This window comes from Grus americana, chromosome 11 (genome assembly GCF_028858705.1).
Source record: "Grus americana isolate bGruAme1 chromosome 11, bGruAme1.mat, whole genome shotgun sequence".
Taxonomy (NCBI): Eukaryota; Metazoa; Chordata; class Aves; order Gruiformes; family Gruidae; genus Grus; species Grus americana.
In genome coordinates, this window is record NC_072862.1 from 23,783,341 (window position 1) to 23,804,775 (window position 21,435).

Sequence of the window (21,435 nt, forward strand, 5' to 3'; positions counted from 1 at the left end):
TTTTTATCCAGCATCTGAAGATGCTGTCCCGACTGTTAGGTTAATGTCCTTCTAGATGCGTAATACGGATTCTTCGTTCAAGTTTCCATTTGCCTTCCTTTTTCCCATTTCTACTCAGCTGTTCCTAGATGAACACACCACCCTCATGTCCCTCTGTACCCCAAACAGAAGTACAGGTTCCTCAGGTTTGCTTTTCTTCACCTTACTATGTTGACACCTGAGCAGATACACCGATGTTCTCAACGAAAACTGGTGGTTTCTTTTCCAAGTTACACTTTTTAATTGGTGAACTAGCAAAGCTTCTCTCGTAGGAAGAGTTACCATTTTGCTACATCATAATAAAAGACTGAGAAAGAATGCAGAAAATAAACTGTACATTATTAACTGTCATAGTTCTCACTGAAAAGCAACAAATCAGGCCACTGGGAACTGAATCTGTTAGCTCTGACGCTCAAGACCATACTGTCTTAGATACAAAAGATTAAAATCTTTACACAATGAGAAAAAGTTTTCCAAATCCTGAGTTGAACGTGGTATGGAATTAGAGCTGTTGGTTCCTGAGTACGGAGAATACTCAACAGTAACTCTAAATAGATGCAACAAAGTTTGTAAGTATGCCCAGGGATGACATCCTGGGCAACCACAGCAACTTCGCCCATTTCCAGCTTTCGTGACAGCTTCCACTTTCTGTAACTGTTCTGAAACTACTTCTTGCTATCAAGCTTGTGGCTAATATAATTGTGTCATTTAGGTTTTTTTAAGCATTCATAAAATTTACAAGGAATATTGCTTTCTGCACATCTACAATTAACAAGAGGTCTCCACAGAGAGAGTTGTAGTGACATCACTGATATACTAGTATGTCAAATGAAATTAAATTAATGAGCTACTGAAATAGGTTATAATTTCAAGCCATGAGCACTGTTGATACTGAAGCTAAAAAAAACATAAGTTGTTCCATGACCAGCAACTAATGAAGGTTGGTTTCCTGTAGACTTGTGTCCTTGCTGCTTTAGCCCTTCTTCTTTCTCTCCCTTTGACATCATTATCAGCCAGGAGACAGAAATGCTGTGGTTAGTTTGGGGCTACATGCTTAACAACTGGCCAGCAAGCTGCTGTGAAATTAAACAAATCATGTGTTGTGCTAAGTAAGGGCACTAATTTGGGTCTTTTTCACTGATAACTGTGTATCGGTTGTCACGGAGCCTGCAACAGCCAAATGGGAACCGCTTTCAAATCTGATTAACACTGGCCAACAGATTAAATAAATGCAGGGAGGACTGCCTAAGACAGCCCAGTGACGTGCTAAAGAAACAAGTTTCACTTCCTTAGGATGACAACTACAAAGCCCGATTGGTGTTTCCACTGAAAATGTAAATCTAGAAGTACAGATGACAAATATCTAATTTTCATTCCAGACAAGTAATTCAGTATATACTTAGAAGGCTTTTCAGAAGGTCGAGGTGTCTGAAGTCATATTCTGAACTGGCTGTAAAACAAGGCTACTCAGCTTAAAACACAGGAAAGTATTCTGAACATCAGAAAGTTTACCAACCGCTTTGAGAGAAGTCCTACATTTTATCCTTTTGAGTAAATAATGAAAATACAGGCAGTCTTTCATTTTTTTCATCTCAAGTTTTGTAAGGAAGTAGCAAACATGCATGCATATTTTGTTTTGCCACTACAGTGTGATGACACTTACCTTTCTAAACACAGGAGCGGCAGCAAAACAGGGGATGAGCGTAACATCAAATTGTCACAGCTGTTCACTAAGCACTGCATGTACAAGCCTTAAAAACTCTGCTGAAAATCTTGAATCTGTTTTTAAATTCTGCCTTCAGCAAAATAAGTTACAATTTTTCAATACTTAATAAACTTTTGGAACAGAAGGAGGAAAAAAACCACCTATTTTTGTGTAGATATAACAAAACAGTCTTACAGAATTTACAAAAAGCAAACTGATTTGCTGCATGGTACACCTTAGAAGAAAGGAAAAAAAAGATGCGTCTATTGTGGCAGAGAGAAAAAAAGGTCCCTATTAGCTCCTTCTTCGATGTGTCCAGTTTCCCTTTTATAGCTGTCTACTTGGCAGATGGACAAAGCAAGTGTGATGAAGCAGCGGAACAGACATACTGTAAACTAAGAGCATCAGACACAAGTTACTTATCTCAAAAAAAAAAAAAATCTACTGAAGGCCACATTAGCTTTCTTGTGCAAGGTATTCTCTGGCATATTTACACACTAAGAAGTATAGAAAACTGACAATTACACACAAACTCAGATCAGTAGAAAATAAAACAATATGGTAGGAAGATATCCAGCTAATTATTTTTGACAGTTGAAGAACAGGACTAAACAAAAAATTCTCCTCTTAAAAAAGGAAGAGAGTACGAAGCTACATTCTCCAAGCAAAACCACACTGAAGCTACTGAGTGCATGGCTCGTGTAGCTGAAGGGCACTGAGGGGGATCACAGAGGCTAAGTTTAGCCTTGTAAGGCTAATCGCCCCATGTATCCTCTGCAGTCAACAGAGGAGGACTGGGACACCAGAGGGTGACTGAGAACAAGAGCCCTGCATAGCTGCTGGGAATTAACCTATGACACTGCTCTGATCAACCGTTATGATTGATTTGAGCTTAATTGCTAGTAGTTATATTAAATTTGTACCTTAAGTGAAGCTAGTGGATGTTCTGGACCAAGTAAACTCCAATGAAAAGAAGCCAAATCTTCATCAGGTAGAATATGATTACCTAGAACATAATGCAGAATTTTATTTAAGTACACCATAAAACATTACATACTGTTTCTACACGCAGCTAAACAAATTTGCAATCAGTCCTCAAATCCTGATCAAGAGAGATTAAACTTGCAGGTATCTTTTTGTTACTCCAGAAAAAAAACTAATTAGCATGCTACCGCTGTAGCAAGGTACACTTCCCTCTGTTTGAGGAGCACTCTTCCATGAAACCCAGCTGACTTACAGAAGCAACAGAGCCAGTCACAACACACGGTGTCAACCTCAACCTGGCATGTCCTATTAGGGACAACAGGATCCAGTAATGCAGGTGCAACAGTGCAGGAACACACTATTGCTCTCTGACACAAGCTGTAAGCCCTTCCAGCACGATCCACGTTGGAGCTACCTCGGGAATCTGCACCCTGGCTCCATCACGCAGCGTGGGTCAAGCAGCAAGCCACCAGGCAGATTTATCTAACCCTCAGCAAAGCTGGCAGCTCTGATGAAACGTAGCAGGTTCCCAATTCCTGACATTTCTTTTGCTGACCTGACCAGGTCAGACAGGAGCCTGGGCCGGCAGCATCAAAGTAATTGGGCAATTATGTAGTTGTTTCAATGAACAGAGATAGTGGCTATATTTACCAAGCCGTTCATACCAAATGGAAGATCACTTAAATTATGTTGGCTTGTGTTTTGGGTATTTTTTTTCCACAGCACGTCACGCTCGGGAAAAAAAAATAAAAAAAAATTCTTACTAGGAAATATTTCAAACATTTGAATTAAAGACTAACTCAGTGACCACTGACAGAGTTCACCTTACAAAGAGCTAAACAGAATGTATTACTGCACTTCTGGTAGAAAACTTAAGGGTATTTTCAATATCTGGTTTTTATAGAGCAGCAGCTTAGCAGTGAATGCATAGTTCTCATTGCTGCTAATATATTAACAGCTTTTGTTCTGTTTTTGAAATTTCACAGTTTGGACAAAATCTTGAACTCTCACCTACTCAAAGAATATGACAGGATTCTTTGAATATGAGAACAATTGTTTACTTTCTTCATATTTTGCTTGTAAAATTATTTAGTTTGCTTTTAATGCTCTTTAACATGTGAAAACCCAGAAAAACATTTATTGCCTGTAACTTGTAGATGCCCTCTTAGAGAGGGAAGTCTTCGCGTCCAATCAATACTTCACCTACTGCTGAGATCTCCAGCAAGGAGACATTATGATCTTTATTCATTAGGAGCTAAACTTTAAACTTACATCAGAAAGATTCAACAAGTTTGTATACAAACAGCCACATTCTTACAAATCTAATCAAGGGAGGATTAGCCAGCCTTTATAATGCAGGTCTGAAAAAATCAATTACAGCCAGACCACTAGACAGTTTTGTGATAACAGTAACTCCTGCAGATGCTAAGATTACCTTTTCAAATAGTCAGAGCTTCCACCCAAACCTCAATCTTGTTTGGTCTCCATCTGTCATTTCAGTTAATTCCATCTCCTTGAACACACACAGGACAGTCTGACCATTTGATTGCCTCTCACCACATACCAAATTGGAGAATTTAGGGTGCTGAAGTGCAGGCAGTGTCTTCTGTAGTCCAAATAAGAAGTGATGCCTGTACTTACCTTACATAGTTCTAAAACTTTACCAAGAAACAGAATGAGACTACATAACTAAACACATTACAAAGTACTGTCGCAGTGGGAAAGAGATCAACGTTACATAAGCAACCTCTATTTCTTGACCTGGCTGAACAACCTCAACATATATTGATTTTTCCCATTTTAATGGCTTATTATAGTGTATGCCTTAGGTTTTTTTAAAGCAATTAGATACTAATTGAAGCCACTGCCCTTTCTAAAGAGTTCACTGAATTACAGCCCTATACCTCACACTGTGTTTGTTTTTCTACTGCTGAAGCTTTTTTTTTTTTTAAAATCATTCTGAAGTATTTGAGTCAAAATTTACTAGAGAACCCAAATCAACTCCCTGTTTACATCAACAGCAACTAGGACAGAACTTTTTAAGAGCACACTCTCAGAATATACAGTATGTTGGCCCCATTTTAACTACCCATGACAAGGGGTAGTTATATTATACTCATATTATAAAGCTAGAACTACAAAACCCTTCTGCATGGAAAGCTGTAAGAAGGAAAAAAGCTATAAACCAAACCAACCAACCACAGTGTATACATAACCTTCTCAGAAAGTAATCTTTAAAAATTTGCCTAGTTGGTACAGTTAGAAAAATATTTTGCTGGAATACTTCAATACTTATCCCTGAACATAACTCAATCTCAAATAATTTGCCACTGAGAACGTTTTTTTAATCGACCGGTTCGGTGTCATTCCTCAGGCTCCTCCAACTGCTGAACGTTTGGCTGAATCATTTGAGACTTTTTCCTCTTTTCAGCATCCCCAAATTGACCCTTGAAGTTAATGACAAGAAAGTATCTGAAAACAAAGAAGTTTGAGTTTTCCATACAGAAGGAAAAAGATTTGCAGACCTAAAACTGCATACTGATACAGCTATTGTGATAGTTTGGCCTTCTGTAATTGTGAACATTAAACCAGCAGCTTAACTGCAATTACTTTATTCCTAAACAAAGTACTAGCATGGGGAGTTGCACTGAGGTACCCAGAACCAAAGAGCAATGCAATAGATTCATATGCCTTCCCATGTAATCAAGCACTCACTTATCTTTTCCTACTGTGATTTTCTTTATTCTACTTATCAGGTTTGAGAGATACCCAAAGAGGCCACAGGAGCAAGGGCAGAACAACCTGTGACGCCAGACAAGCCCTCAGATATTAAATAAAAATATAAGAATTTAGATCTGAGTGAGCTACCCTGCTTTAAACATATGCCACACTACACACAATTATGTGCCTATATGCATTTAGTATTTTATCAAAAAAAATGAAGTCACTATATTCCTAAGGTTGCAAAAGTTAAAAAATGTTGCCAGTACTTTAAGTTAAACAGCATCTGTTTGTTGTAAACTTATATAATCATTGTTTATATCACCAAATACCTAAGTTTTATAATAGTCACTAATGTTAAAAAAAAAAAACAACAAAAACAACAACCTCACGACGGGAAGACCTCCAAATTATCTTCTGTTCTAACCCTGACTTCCATAAACTTTACTCTATTCTTCTTACTCATACTGAATACACACACAAAAGAAATGCAAAAGAAATCGCAAAACTAAACTTGTAGCTGAAGTGGGGGTTTTTTAACCTTTGTACCAATTTGGAAAAAAAAAAAAAAAAGAGCTTCCAAATATCTCTCTAGTAATCATGTGAAATGACATCAAGTTTCTTCCTCCTAAGAGCAAGCTGAAAAATATTTTGTTGTGTAAGATATCAAGGGAGAAAAATATTCCAGAGCATAAAATTGCAAAACCTTCAGCAAATTTACCAGAATATTTTTCAACTACAATTTAATATAACATTAAGCAATGCCTTGACCAGCCATGCAGCTCTAAGTCTGTGACAAGTTAAACCATGTTGTTCACATGTACTTCACATTAATTCCATAAAGCATATCTGCAACTGTGAAACTGCTTTTCCAGCAGTAATTCTTACTCACTGAATTGGCATGCAACGACTTATTTATAGACTCCAAAACAAAGCCCAGCAATAGTAGTCCGTCATGCAATTTACACAGAGTTTTGGTTTTAAATTGCAGCTTAGCCAATCACCTGCCATTCCTCCACACAGCCATGCAGGCAGGTAACCATTCTGGATATGAGAAAACATACACTGACAAAAAGCAACTTCAACTAGTCAAATACTTGTGGCTTTCTGCTGTAAGATGCATTGGTTCTTTCCTTCTTACCATGGAAAGTACCTGCCCGGACTAGAAACAATTTTAATATTAAAGATGACTAAAATATTAGTATGCTAAAGCAACAGTACATAGCTTCTCTCATTCACAGCTTTCAAATGAGAAGTTTTATTCTTCTGTTATGTACCCATACGAAAACACAGTCAGTGAGAAAATAAAAAGAAAATCCAGTTTTCTTCATTTGTTTGCTCAGTACGACAAGATCAAGAACATGGCTGCTCCGTACTTATTTACCCAAAAAGAAGTTAGAATGCTGTTCTAACTAGTTCTTATTCACTGGAGTCAACTCTATTAGTAATCGATTCACTCTTCCATCTGAGAGAGTATGACAGCTATTGTCTACCACTGCCGTGGAAATACGGCGTGTTAAAATTGTCCCATTTAAGCAGAGATGTGAAACTGAAGACCTTCCCACCTATGGTCCTTAAAGATACTACACCATTTTAGCAGGAGTGCTAAGAAACTACCCAAACAAAACTAATGGAAGGGTAAGATGCTGGTCACCCATGCTTTCAGAAACAGGGAGTTTCACTCAATAATATAATATAATATAATATAATATAATATAATATAATATAATATAATATAATATAATATAATATACTTCTGGTGCAGCTGACGTGCTCTTGCATTTGACCAGTACTCATTTCTGAGGGGAAAAAAGTCCCTGCAGTCCAAAAATTTTCACTCCATGTACGTTATTTTTAGGTAGAATACAAAACAGGACATAAGCATGTCTTCCCAGTCTGGAAAGCACATTATTGAAAGTAGACCTCATATACTACGAAAGACCAAAACTAGCAGAACCACAATTGTCCCGATCCCCCCCTCCCCCCACACTGAGAACATTTTGGCTAGGCAGAGCTCTCCAGACTTCTTACTTTCTACTCTTGTTTCTAGACAGCCACAATTTGCATCGCTCGCAGGTCTCTACAAATTTGGCATGCCTGGCCTCATAAAAACGCATCCGGCCCACCTCAAGTACAGTAGGCATGTCTGAAACAAAGGGATGTCTTTCCTGAGGTGCTTTGTCAAATTATATACACATATTTTAAAACACTTAATAGAAAATTAAATCCTAAGTCTGACTAGTAGCATCGAGTTCTTTTATTACTTCACTTACCTAAAAGAGCAGCAAAAATAGGAAAGCGATTTGGGTTCAGGTCCAGTTGCTTGGCAACTTCATGCATTAGGTATTGGCTTGTTGTGAGACTTTTCCCATTACGGCTCAGTTTTAGGGCATGGGCACTGAAATAGTAAGGGATGTTGCACAACGCATAATCGGAGTCATATGCAACCAAACCATGGAAACCTTTTTCTCTGCAGAAAGCAATTACTTCTTGATGATGATCCTCAATGCTCTGTGCAACCTATAGTGGAAGACAGAGTAATTAGCTACAGTGTTAAATTGCAGTACTGATTTATCACATGTATTACAATATATTGGGTCTTTCTGAAACTATATACGTGCATTTGAAACGCTTGCAGAATACTTAAAGTAATTAAAAAAAATCCAATGACACAGCACATACGGACAGGATGGAAGGAGAGCTCAGAAACACAATACAAAGTTCTGGAAGTCTACCCACTGAAGTGGCATTACGTAGTATTGAACTCCTCTGAAGTAACTGTTTATTAACAAAACGCTCAAACTCCAAACATATTACTATACCGATGTCTGTATTCACTCACGGGAAAAATCCTAAGGCTGTGGATACTTAAACAGTTCAGCAAGCCAAGATGCCCCCTCAAAAAGCAGTCACATGAGCACTTTCGAAGTTTTGCAGCCCTGTTTTAAAAGGAACAAACATAACCCTAGATGAACTGAAGTAACTTTCTTGACCTTTCAAATGTCTACCTTGCTGTGTTAAGCCAATTTTTTTCCTCTTTCCAACTTTCAAACCTCTACAGGCTATTCATTTATGCACAGCTGACTCTGACAGCGCAAACTGCTTCAAGTTTACAGCCCAAACTTCACCTCCCCACTCACAGTGACCAGCAAAGCATGTATTTTAGGCCATGGCAATCAGATGACTAGAACAGACATGTTGTGCAGGGAAGACATGGGCCAATTCGTAATGTTGGAAATATAAACCAACCCCTTCTTACCAAGAAGATTAAACCAAAACTAAAAAATTCCACGATGACAGGTTAGTACCTATAGTGCTGCATTTCTACATACCGTCGGGAACTGTTCCAACTACAATTTGCATACAAGTACACAAAAATAAAGAGAACAGAGTGCTTTTGATGCCTAATGCTTTTACCACCTCCATACATAATAAACATTTAGCAATTTGGAAAACCACACTGAAGTTGGCTGTTGGTATAACCTACCCTCACTCAATTTTAACAACGTAGAGAGCAAGCTATCCCAGAAGAGACTAGTATGAAACTATTAGCTTCGGTCTCCACAGTATGCATGAATAACTACAGTGTTAGCGCTGGTGATGCTATTTATTTCCTCTGCAGCTGAAGCCCTGCAGAACATGAGCGAGGGTCCTATACCTCTACAGCCCGCTCCAACAGTCCCACAGCCATCTACCTCTCAGCAAAGACTTTTTGTCCAACAGCAAGTTTACAGCGGCCCTTCCTCTTCTACTTATGCCTTACACCTTCTGAACCTGACACTGAATTATGGTCTTCCAGTGAGGCATGTAAAATTTTGCTTTTCCCATGTAGCTTCACGAGACGTTCCTTTTCACGCAAAATCCTGAGCAGCTGAACAGCCAGCACCTCACCCTCTGAGCTATTCCTACAATGAATAACCAGCTCACTAAGCTCTCCCTACTCCTAATGCTACCACCTTATAGTCTTAAGAAAATGTTACTTCTTCAGAAACATTCCTGATGGATAGCATCAGAGTGGTTTTGAAATTTAGTTTTGTTTGTGAGGAGAATGAGTGTATTCTTTTTTAATAATTATCCTGCCTGCTGTAAACAGAATTGGAAAAGACTGTAAACATCTTTAGAAAAATTTAAAGGTATGAGATTTACAAAGTTACTAACTCAAGGAGGGCAATTTATGCTTCACACCTCACCCCCCCAGTCTTTAAATTAGGAAAATCCCCCAGGTTTTTTTTTAATAAAGGGTAGATAGATTTAAATTATGGACATGTATCTAAAAATCAACATCTTTGCATGCCAACCACAGATCATCTATAAAAACCAAAGTAAGAACTCTTTCTGCAGCACTAGGTGTGCTGTGGGTGTGCAGACAATACATGAGGAAACTTGGTGTGCAGCCTGCTCCGATCTCCTACAAACTATTTCCTCTCCCTTCACAGCCTCCAGTTCCCTCCCTCCGGATTTTATGGAGCCATCTGACACAGCAAGCCATGAGCATGAAACTGCAGTACGTTTAGGCAATACTAGAATCCATGTTCAAATAACTGAAGTGTCAGAGGGGGAAGAGCTGTATTTACCTAGGTACAGTTAACCTGCAACATAAAACTCTAACAAGATGAGTCAGAGAAATAGCTTACAGCTCTCACAAAAGGAGAGAGTCCAAAGGTGCAACTATACCCAGGCAATGTGCACACTTCAAAACCAATCTGGGGTGGGGGCGTAGAGGAAATCACGGCCAGGAGTTTGGAATCATTTTCAAATCTAAGTCTTGTGTAAAAATTAATGATGCTGGATCAGAGAGAATCCTGTCTGAGTAAACAGGCACATGCACGTTTAGATACTGAGAGCAAAACAAAGTCTCACCAAAGTATTAAAGATGTTAAGAGCTCCACTGCTTTAATATTTAAATTTTAACAAATCTGCTTTGCATAAAAGTTTCTTTTAAGAATTATTCCCCCCTCCCCCCAACAGAAAAATACCAGGTCACAATTAATCTAAGAACCTGTAGGATATTTGTTATAACTTGGAGGAACCTGTTATTTTTACATCCTGCTGAAGCCATCTGCAAGTGATTTATAATTGTTCTGGATGGAAGACATTACTCTCTTTCTCCCTTCTAATTACCAAAATAGATTAAATTCATAACCAGTTTCTAGCTCTGCACAGAGGATGCCTTATCAAGACTCAAATGCTTCCTGAAAATATGAAAATCAGTTTCATATTTAGAGTTAATCCATATTCTCAAACTCAACTTCTCAAAACAAAGCGAGAAAACACTACAATTTGGCGACTGTCTTATGCATATGTAAATTTAAAAACATGCAAATAAAGAAAATTAAAAAAAAAAAAAAAATCACACCTTCAAGATGCATTTGCTCTTTGCCCACCAGGAGGGTTGCTAGAAAGTGAGCATGAGGGAGAAGGTGAATAAAACTGGAGTAAGGTTTAAGGAAAGAAAGATATATGTAATAAGGCAGATTTAGAAAGATAATAAATTGTGTAAGAGAAGAAGAAAACTAGAAAAGGAATGGGATTTAAGTTCAATGGTATCTTTGATGAATATTACTGAATGTTACCACTATAACCATGAATCAATTAAAACCAGAGTTATCCACAGTTTCTCAGTAGCTGCACAGATGAAGCATCAAGGGGGAACTGCTGATACCCCTCCCGTCCCCAGGACGGCTGGCCAGTGCAGAGGACCAGGGCAGTTGGGACATGCACAGCAGTGGCTCAGTGATACCAATGTTCCTACAGCAGCAAACTCCCCACTGCAGGCACCAGTATTTGGTAACGAGCGCTTCCCAACTCCCAGTGCTAACCTGAAGCAGACAAATATCCACCCCCCCCAAAATCTTCCCCATCAAAACTGGGGGTTGGGGGTGTTTGGTTTTTTGAACGACAGAAAAGGGACTCAGTTTGATGTGTCCTCTCACTCCTAAAACTGCTTCCAGAGATTAAGAATAAGGCCTATTACTGAGAAACCGTAAAGGAGCTAATGGTGCAGCTAAGCCTGAAAGTAAACAAAGTGCTACAGGTGACACCATTGTCAAATGTGGCAACCTTCTTTGGATGTACTGTACTTCACCAGAAGGGAACCAGGCCTGAGACAGAATGCGTGTAAAAGGCTAACAGCTCGTTCGACATGCCACAAGGCTATTACAAACACCAAATTCCTATCAGTATCAAACCAGCTGGCTTCCTGTTGTGTACTATTGCATTAAACAAAGTATCCAGTTTAACACACTGAAAGGAAAAATATTTCTTATTTTACCCCATTCATTGCTTTTACTAATGATCTCGAAGTCTCAGTAACAAATTAAGGGAAATTTACAGTGCACCTGCAACCAGATCAAGGTAAATACCTTCACTGCACGGTCCCTAAAACTTTTTGCTTAAAGAATAAAAGTATTTCCTAACTACAAAAAAAGAAAAAGTTCAAATGAAAGGATGTTTTTCCTATCATTCAAATTCCCACCATCATTCACATCCAAAACACGTACACGATTTCGCTTCTGTGCCGACCAGGAAAATACATTACTACAGCAGACACGGCCGTAACCTCTTCATTTTAACCAAGCGCCAAGCCCAAGGCATCACTTCCAGCTTGTTCCACATGCCTTTTGCCCAGGACAGTGGCCCCCGGCCGGGCTCGGGCTCGGCCCCGGCGGGCCAGTTGGCCTGCTGGGGCCGAGCCCGGCCGGGGGCCACCACAGTGTGGGACTCGACCGCCTGCTTGGAACGCATTCCTCCAAGGATGAGTCCAGCTGAGCGAGCGGGACGCTAGGAGGGAGCAACAACTCCTCTCGCTCCGCTGGCAACACTAGTAGAAACTTCACCCAAAGTCACCTTTTGATGAACTTCTCCGAGAGAGTCATCTTTACCCCGGGACCACAACCTGGCCAGAATTTTTTTTTATAATCTGTCGAAAGGGCCGTACAAAAGCCAGATAATGTTAAGCTACTGCTAGCGATCAAGCGTGCAACTCTAAAGGTTGCATAATGTTTTTCTACACACAAAAGTAATTTACGATAATAAAGCTTACAAGTATGCACTTCACTCCTGCTGCTCTTCCCTCCCTAGCGGGAAGGCGAGCAAGCGACTCTTAAAATTGCAGCTTCATCCCGGGGCTTGTTTTTCTGGCGTCTTGTGTTTCAATATACACAACCGCTTGGCTTAACAGAAACCATCGTAAATCATGAACGCTGTACAGAGAGATGCGACGCGTTAATATTCGGTGAGCTTTGAAATCTCGGTGTCAGCGCAAGATCGCCACGGACCCCAGCTCCTGCCTGAAGCGCTGTGTTATCAGAAAACGGAGGTTCCCTCTTAAAATAAGAAGTTTAAATGAAGAACTGTCAGATCGGTGCTTCTGACCCCACAAAGTGGAAGCGTTCGCTGTTAGGGAGTAAGGAATGAATTATTCTTCACTTGATCAAAAGCCCATTTGGGCAATGCCGAGCAAAACCCCCACCTTCATAAACACGAAACTCGAACCTCTGTATTTCGGAGCAAGCCATTTCACCTTCAGCGCAAGTTTAAACACCCCGCCTCAGTAGGGAACTTGTTGCAGATCCACCGTGCGCGATAACTAAACCGATTTTTTTTTTTTTTCCTCCTTCGTCTTAATAATTAATTAGATTACAACGCTTTCAGCCAGCCACTCTCACCTGCGGTACCAAAGTCCCAACCTCACCGAACGAGGAAGGGGGGTGGGGGGGGAAAGGCCCTGGGCAAGAAGGGACATTTTGAGTCAACGGAGCAGCGGCCCCGAAAGAACATGGAGGCAAAAACCTCTCTGCTGCTGGGCCTGGCTTCACAACCAGGGGAATCCGGGAGGCCCTGGGCGCTGTCGGTCGCCCCGTCGCCCCGCGCAGGCCAAAGGCCTGCGCGGGGCGGCGGGGCGACCGACAGCGCCGTCTAAATAGCCAAAAAATTGAGGCCACCGAAACTTAGGCCACCCCCCGTGGGCCTCGACGACATTTTGAGGCGTTGAGGGGAGAGGCAGGGTGCTCCCTCCCCGTCTCCTCCCTCCCCTGCCGGGCTGGGCACTGGCAAGGCCCAGGGCAGCCCCCGCTGCCATCTTAGAGCGGCGGCGCCGTTCGAGGGGAGCGGCGGGGGCGCAAGAGAGCGGCGGGGAGGGGGCGCTGGTGTGTGTGTGTCCCCCGCTCAGAGGGGGACGTGAGCGGGGGGGGGGGGGGGGGGGGGGGGGGGGGGCTGAGGGGCCGCGGGCCGGGCGGGAGGCCCGTCTCCTCCTCACCTTGATGTGGAAGCGGATGAGGGCCAGGCGGATGCAGTGCGCCATGCAGACGGGCGGTAGGAACCAGACCTTGGGCGGCGGGGTGCCCTTGTTCTGGACGTGGCTGACGATCTGCTGCGCCGTTTGGCGCTCGTTGCCCTGGCGCTTCACCCACTCGTGGAGCCGGGCCTTCTCCAGGGCGCCGTTGAAGAAGACGAAGAGCTCGATGTTGCCGTTGAAGCAGGCCTTGGCCAGGGCCGCCAGGTAGCCCAGCATGTGGTTCCACTGCCCGCCGCTCACCCAGTCCGTGTAGAAGCCGCCGTAGAGCCGGTGCAGGCAGTTGTCGGCGTCGATGAGGAGGCGCAGCGGGGTCTGGGGGGGCCGCTGGCGGCCCCCACCCACGAGGCTGCCCCGCGCCAGCTTCTGCAGCTCGACGGGCACCACGGCGCTGGGGCAGTGCTTCTCGATGTAGTCCTGGAAACCCTGCACTCCCATGGTGAGGACCGGGCGGCGGCGGCGGGCGAGCGAGCGGGGGCCCGGCGGCGGCGGCGGCAGCGGCGGCGGGATCGGGGCTCGGGCCGGGCGGCGCGGCGGCGGCTGTAGTTGCGGGTGGGCGGTGGGAGCGGTGGAGCCGGGTGGGAGCGCTGGCTGCTGTCGGTGGCCGTTCAGGGGGGAGTTGTATGGATTAGTGGGGGGCTCATGGCTGCTGCGGCCGCCATGTGCTGCTCTCACAGAGCCATGGCTCGGGGATCCGGGCTGCTGCCGCTGCGGCTCCGACTGCCGGGGGGAGGGGGAGCGGCACAGCGCGCAGGAAGCCAACCCGCCGCCGCCGCCGCCTGCGGCAGGGAGAGCGGAACAGGCGGGACTTGGCGGCGGCCGCCGCTGCCACTCACAGGCAGCGCGGGGCGCGCACACGGCCGCCGTGGGGGGGAGCGCGCCCCGAGCGCCGCCGCGCCGCCGGCCCGGTGCCCGCCGCCCTGACGGCCCCCCGCGCTGCCCGGCCCTGCCCTGCCCTGCGGCACTGGGGCGGCGGGGCCCGCGCAGCCCGCCCGCCGCGGCGGTTGCATAACGCAGGCATGCGCGGGAGCGCGGGCGGAAGCGGGTGGCGGGGAAGGGGAGGGGGCTCGGGGGGAGGCGGGGGAGTGGCGGGGAGGCGAGGACCCGCGCGGGGGGCGGCGGGAGCCCGCTCCGGACAGGGGGGCCCGGCCCGGCCCGGCCCGGCCATGGCCCTGCGCGGCCGCCGCTGCCCCTGGCCGCCCCTCGCCACCCCGGCCCACTTCCCTCCCTCCCTCCCTCCGCGGTGGCGGCCCGGGCCGCATGTCCCCGGGCGGCGGCGTTCCCCTGGGCCCCGCTGCCGCCAGCGGGCCGGGGCGGGGCGGCCGCCGCCATGGCGAGCCCGAGCCATGGAAGCGGCGCCCCGGGGCACCTGTGGCCCCGCGGGCTCGGGGGGGGGGAAGAGGGGGAAGTCTCCGGCCGCGACGGGGCCCCGGCGAGCAGCCCCCGCGCTGCCGTTTGCGGCAGAAGTAGCCCCGGGGCGGCGCGGCCTGGCCCACCGTGCTGCGGGGCACCCGGGCCTCCGGCCACACCGCCCTCGGGCCGTCCCAGTGGCTCCGCTCGCTCAGCGCTCCTTCCCTCGGGCCGGGAGCGGCGGCCGTGGCCGGTACTGAGAGCCGTAATTACGGGCTAGCCTCGCCCGGAGTGACTCTTCAGTGCTGCCGGTGAAACCTGCCGGTGATGGGGATGGCCCGTCCGCCTCGGAGAGATTCCAAGCGGCTGCTTGCGCCTCGCGGCCTGCCGTGCCCAGGTTACCCGGCCCTTGCCGCGCCTGCTAAATGGGCTTCAGTACAAAGTGCTGGGGAAGAGCCCCGCTCTTTCCCGCGCAGGTAGCGAGGGATTACCTTTCTTCGCTTTCAGCCAGATGAAATTGTTTTTTAAAAGGCCAAGATTAGGACCGTGCCCAAGCTTCAGAAGTTGTCACTGAAACAGTAATGTTGCGTCTGAATAATTCTCTGCTATGCAGGTGTCAAGAAAACGTCAAGCTGCACGTGCTGTATATTCGCGTTAATATTTTATTAATCAGGAAAAAATGTATTGTTAATGAGGTTTCAGTCAGGCTGGATTGGCACCTACAGTAAATATTCCCACCGGGGAATAGCTGTTTCTGAGGGAGTGGGCTGGTTCGCTCGCTGGCGGTGCAGCGCTAGTGCAAGGCTGCTCGGTGGATGTGTGTATCCAAGACCGTCTGGTACGGCATAAGGACGGTGAAATAATACTGAAAAAGCTATGGAAATAGTCAATGAAAAATATATGTTTCTTCCAAGAAATTTGTTTTTACAATCATCTGAGAGTGTGGTTTCCAAAGTAAATAGTCTGATCTCCTTCCAAACTACTTTTCCCTTAGACTTCTTAGATTTTCCTTTAAGAGTAGGCACATGTTACAGCAAAATAATAAAACACTGTAGAACACTTTGAAAGACACATGAAAACATGGTAGTAGACCAACAATGCTATTAGAAGGGAGGAAGATAAAGGAGAAAGAACTTTAGAATTCCAAATATCCCAAAACACACCAAAATTGGGTCAAAAGAAGAAGTACCGCCATACATGAAGCACATAAAAAGCAGGTGAGCAGACATGCCTGGGTGTATTCAGTGCTCTAACCAAACAGTACAAAGTTTGATCCAAACCAGGACAGGCCATTCTCTAGTTAGTCTTAAGAAGAGAGCAATAGCTGATTGAAGAAGAATTCAATACTTGAGTCATTAATTGTCTGACAGGATAGTTAGGTTCAATAATCTTAGGAATGGCAAATCATGTATAAATAAAATACTGCCTAAGTTTACTTGGGTTTTGTTGTTTGAGAAGGAAAACTAGTCAAAAGCCAAAAGCCTGGCTGTAACGTCCTGACGCTTCCGTGGAGTTAGGCACAGCAGAACTGAACGCTGCCAGGCTCACGTGCCCATCCACGAACATGGCCCTCCCTCCCCAAAAGAAAAGAGAAGCAAGAGGACAAACAGAAGGGGAAACAAGGTACTTCGAGACGTTATTTCACACAAATAGCTCTTTTGCTGCAGCTAAAACTTTGGCCAGAAAAGAAGGCAACAGAATGGCAATTTATGGAAAGCAAAATTACACTGGAAAATGGGTAGACTGAGATATACTTAAAAAGCAATTAACCAAAGGCATGAAGACAAACAAGGTGTTTTTTCATCAACCAGCGGCAGAAAGCCTGCAGGAGTCATCGGGTTAGCTGCGCGTAAGGGAAAGGCGCGACGGAGGAAAAGGCGTTGAAGAGCTGTCTTTCTCAGCCCTGAGACACAACACGTTTCACTGCTACCAGATGTGGTTGTGTAAGGGAAGGGTTAATACAGATTTAATATTAAAGTCAGTGACTCATTATCCAACCTGAACAGAAGAGAATTAGGAGTGGCTCCCTAGAAGGAAGGAACTGTACAGTCATTAGGAAGAATTCCTAACGAATAACCATGTCAGGGCAGGAACATAGAGATGGATGTTATCGTTTTAGTCTTGATTCCTCTGTTAACGAAACTTGGTCCCACTGTGGGATTAATATGGACATAGGCTGTGGAATAGGCTATTCATGGTAATGTGCACGGGTACATTTGCCTGCTGAATAATTGACACATATATTATCCATGGGAAACTTATTTTACATGACTTCCCTTAATATTTCTCCTTTCTCACCCTGGCGTATCTCACTGTGGAGCTGCTGCCCCAGAACTTCCCAGTGCTTGCTGCCGTAGGAGGAGAACTGCCAGCCCTCCTCCTTACTGCCGGGTCTGCGAGCGGCCATGGGCTCATCCCGTGGGCATGAGACTTTTCTGTGTTGTTACTTCAGTGCTCAAAGTGAATTATGTCTCATATTATTATGTCGGTACTATATTTAAATGCAGATATTTGCAAATAAACATCCAATAAATGCTAACGTTCTGCTGTTAGCTGTGACTATTAGCTGACCTCTTTCCCTTCTCTGTCACCTGGCACATTTGACTGCAGTAGGGGTAAATGGCACGCAGCAATAAAACTGACCCTTGTTTCTCTCATGGTGTATTGCTTGCATACCTACTTATTCAAAATTTTGCTTACAGAAGCTTTCAGAATCTTCTTGTGATTTATATAAAACCAGCGAAGTTATACTGGGACACTTTTGCAGGTTGACTTTCATCCTCAGTCTGTATGTTATCTCAAGTGATTTCCTTTTGTTTGCTGGCTTTCTAAGTTATGCCTGCCACTTAGTCTAAACTAGTTGCAAAAATAGTAGAAATTGAAGAAAAATTACTTAGGTTTTGGGGGACAAAATTTGTTATTTGTTGTAGTCTTGCTCTAATTTTGTATCGTAGTGTTTGCTACCAGGTGAGGCATCCCTTTCTTGTATCTTAGGTTGGTTCAATTAAACCATACTCAACCACACAAAATTTATACTAAAAAAACCGAAAGAATTTGTGCATATGGGAGACACCTGAGTCATTTACATGCTTATCAGTCTCTCCATCAGCATCAGCTCTTAGAGGAGTTTCAGTCTATTTCTGGAACTTCTTCCTTTTTCAGTATTCTGCAAGACATAAGATTGCAGAAACCCACAGGCAATTGGTCGGCTTAAGTAGATTTATTGCTAACAGTTAATTTTTTTTCTTAGTCCACGAGAAGGAATATTATTCTTCCAGCAACAATTGGGTAATATCAATTCTCACAGTTTCTTTTGTAAAACTTCTCTTTGCAAAGACGACTTTGCTGAAATCTTTAGTTTTGGCTGATCTGCTCTCACCCATCAAGCATTCCTCCATTTCAACTTAATTAAAAACTCAACTTCCACCGTAACTTCAAGTTGCGAGAAACTAGTTGCACTGATACCTGGTGAATACGATTTGCACCTTTTCGCTGGTCTCAAGCCTTTTCTGTTGGCTGCGTACGTATCCGCTCTGCTACAGCGTGGGACTTCTGCAGCGGACCGGTGCTAGGGGGTAGAATATGCTTCTGCGCTTTCTCACTGGCCGCCATGAACTTTGGTGGCAGATCGCTTTGCAGCATCTTAATTTGCTTTTCAGTGCTGTTCTTGCGTCGGCCGTGTAGAATTTGTGCCTTTCTTAAGCTCTCCGTCTCTTTTAGCTTAAGCCACTGGTTTCGCTCTGAGGACCGTTAGCAAAGACTGTAAGAGATGCACAAGAAACTGCAGTCCAGTGATTTTTTTGTTCTTTCGTTCTCCCTTACAAGCTGGCCTCATAGACCTGTGATGTTTTGTGAGAGTCAGCCATAAATCCTACTTCTTCTTTGCCCATCTAAGATCGGGGTGCTGCTCTGGCGGTCAGGAAGTCGGCTCTCCTTGCGCTTGCCTCATGCAAATGTGTGCTGGTGGTGACCGTACAGGAAGGCGTCTTGTCTTTTTTTTCCCCTCCTACTGGCATTTGCTTTTTTACTTACCTTAACAGAATGTAGGTTTATCCAAAGTCTGTTCTTCCTCAAAACGTTTTTCACTCTTAGTCAAAAGCCATTTTGTGGTAGGCTGCTTGATTTCATGCATCCGCGTTTACTGTCAAGACAAACTGGTGTTGATTCCTGATTGATTCTTCGGAGATTTTCTCACATTTCTGGCCTTCATTAATTGCAGTAAATTATTTAAGAACTGTCAGTCTTTCCCAAAATTGAGTTCTTGCATATTCGGAGTGTTTTCTTTGCCCAGCAAAGACACCAGTGGTGGAACAAAGTCTCTTTTTTCTGTGTCTTCACGTTATTTGGGAATGTCACTTGATAGCTTACTTTTGCTGCGAGCTTCTTGTAATACTTTCTCCCGTTACGGTTGTTGGCCTGTGTTTTGGTATGTTGTCCGTTATCCAGCAGACAGACAATTATTTTTGCATTGTTAACAATTACCTATGCAAACCACTACCAAACGGTTCCCCTGGAGTGCCTGTTCTAAGAGTTGTGGCTACGACAAGCCCCGCGTCATGTTTTCAAGTACCTGGTCTCTTGTTCCTTTCGGGGAAAATACGTATTTCGCGTGTTTGAAAAAAGCAGATTTAGGAGGTGTATTGCATTTGAATGAACTGGGCAACGGTTTACATTTCTTGTGTAGAACGGCGAATGCAGAGAGAGGGAGCGAAGGCATAACACCGCGAAACCGGGATCACGAGGAGCTGCGTTATCTTCCTGGGCGAGTATTACAAGGCTGCTTGTTGGCAACCACTTTTGAGTTGCACTTTTTTCTATTTTCTTGGGCCAGTTGACCCGTTAATATCCTCTTCGAGTCTATTATTTTCTCTTTCCCTCTTTCCAAAGGCATCTGCTGCTTTCCAAATAATTTCTTTAGGCCATTCAAATACTAGTAAAACACGCCAGGCCAACGCTGAAATCTTTTGTGGACGGGACATATCTGAAAGCACGCCGTTTGCTACGTGAATGGCAGAGGAAGAGAAAAGAACTTCTCCAAAAGCCTGCTGTGAAGCCCACATTAAGATGAAGCACTACGTAGCCCAAGGACCAATGCAGAGAAAAGATGATTTAAAAGCCATCCTACTTTAGCAGAGCCACTGCTACGCTCAAATGGCACGTTTTTGATTGTATGTAGAGGTCAACCTGTTAGGATCCAGGCCCTGTACAAACATGGGGTAAATGACAATACTGCTCCAGCAAACTTCTCGGGCAGGAAAATGACTGGCAGCGAGTCCTCTGAGTGTATGGGAAAAGCGGCCTCGCAGAGGAGGGGGCAAGTGACGCCGTCTGAAAGAATTCCTCCTTTCAGAGAACAAGCAGCGCTTTCACAGCAGTGGATACTTAGCCATGGCACACAGTATACAGATTACATCAGGTCCATTCGCTGCCTTTAATTATTTTTCAAAAAACAAAAGCATGAAAATTTTCAGTTGTAAATTTGAATTTTCAAGAGTAAAAGCATAAATAAGAAAGGCATTATGAAGCAGGCGGCAGGAGCTGGTGGAGAGCGATAGCAGTGGTTCTTCGAAAACCTGGAACAGTAGCAGGCTGTTCCCTTGGTATTAATGAATAGTTGTGTGAGACGTACAAAAAGCCAGTATTTAAAGTATATTCTACAGTGCTTTTTGCAGGAGCATCAATAGTATTACAGATATTAATACATTGCTATAGCTAGATACTACAACAAACGCGATGCATTTGCAAGTGGTATCGTCGGAAGAGCACATAGGAGCTAAAAATATATACCGTGGCCATTTCAGCAGAGCAGCTATTTACACTTCTAACACTTTAAAAACATGTCACTTTTGTTGGCATTTATGCGATTAACACGAGTATGTAAAGCATGCGAGTGACAGATTTAGCCACCTAAATGTGGGAGATGGATGCCAGGTTTGGGAACACCATCCAAGCCAGACCTTCCCTTTCAGTCTGCTGCAGTAACTAAATTCTTCATCTTACCCAAACACACGCCAGTGTGGTCTACCAGCGCGTCGTCCGTAGATGGAGATAGCTCAGGTTTTTTGTCTTGTCATGTACTGCCCTTATTTCATCCCTACGACTCTTGCTGCACAAAGTCAAGTTAAAATAAAAAAAAATTGATTTGAATTGCAAATTGTAAAGTTGCGGGGCCGCGCCTGCTTGAATCTGCACGCAGGCTGAAATGAGCTCTACAAAATCCAGGCTTTTCAGCGCAGCGGGCTGGACACAAGGGATACTTTGTGCCGTTGCCTTTCCAGTGGCAGAATGGCTCTCCATGGCTGTCCTGTGGGCACGGCCGCAGCTCCTGGGATGAGGTGCTCCT

At 44.5% G+C, this 21,435-nt stretch overlaps 1 protein-coding gene and 1 long non-coding RNA gene across 9 annotated transcripts in view; one reads left to right on the forward strand and one right to left on the reverse strand.

Moving 5' to 3' along the window:
* FAM120A (family with sequence similarity 120A) overlaps positions 1-14,718 on the reverse strand; it is a 54,146-nt gene extending 39,428 nt beyond the window's left edge. Inside the window, exons 1-3 of one of the 4 annotated variants that reach the window (XR_008578808.1) lie at positions 13,707-14,718; positions 7,723-7,969; positions 2,668-2,750 (exon numbers count right to left, since the gene is read on the reverse strand). Coding sequence is in view for 3 of the 4 variants with exons in the window: in XM_054838150.1 (XP_054694125.1) it covers positions 2,668-2,750; positions 7,723-7,969; positions 13,707-14,180 (804 nt within the window). In the remaining variant the exon portion in view is untranslated. The remainder of the gene's footprint in view (positions 1-2,667; positions 2,751-7,722; positions 7,970-13,706) is intronic. The other 3 variants (XM_054838150.1, XM_054838149.1, XM_054838147.1) reach the window with 3 other exon arrangements.
* Positions 14,046-21,435, forward strand: part of LOC129211293 (uncharacterized) — a 39,487-nt gene continuing 32,097 nt past the window's right edge. For 4 of the 5 annotated variants that reach the window (XR_008578812.1, XR_008578813.1, XR_008578811.1 and 1 more), the window contains exon 1: positions 14,144-14,181. This is a non-coding gene — a long non-coding RNA (uncharacterized LOC129211293). Of the gene's footprint in view, positions 14,182-21,435 lie in introns of all 5 variants that reach the window. The other variant, XR_008578809.1, reaches the window with a different exon arrangement.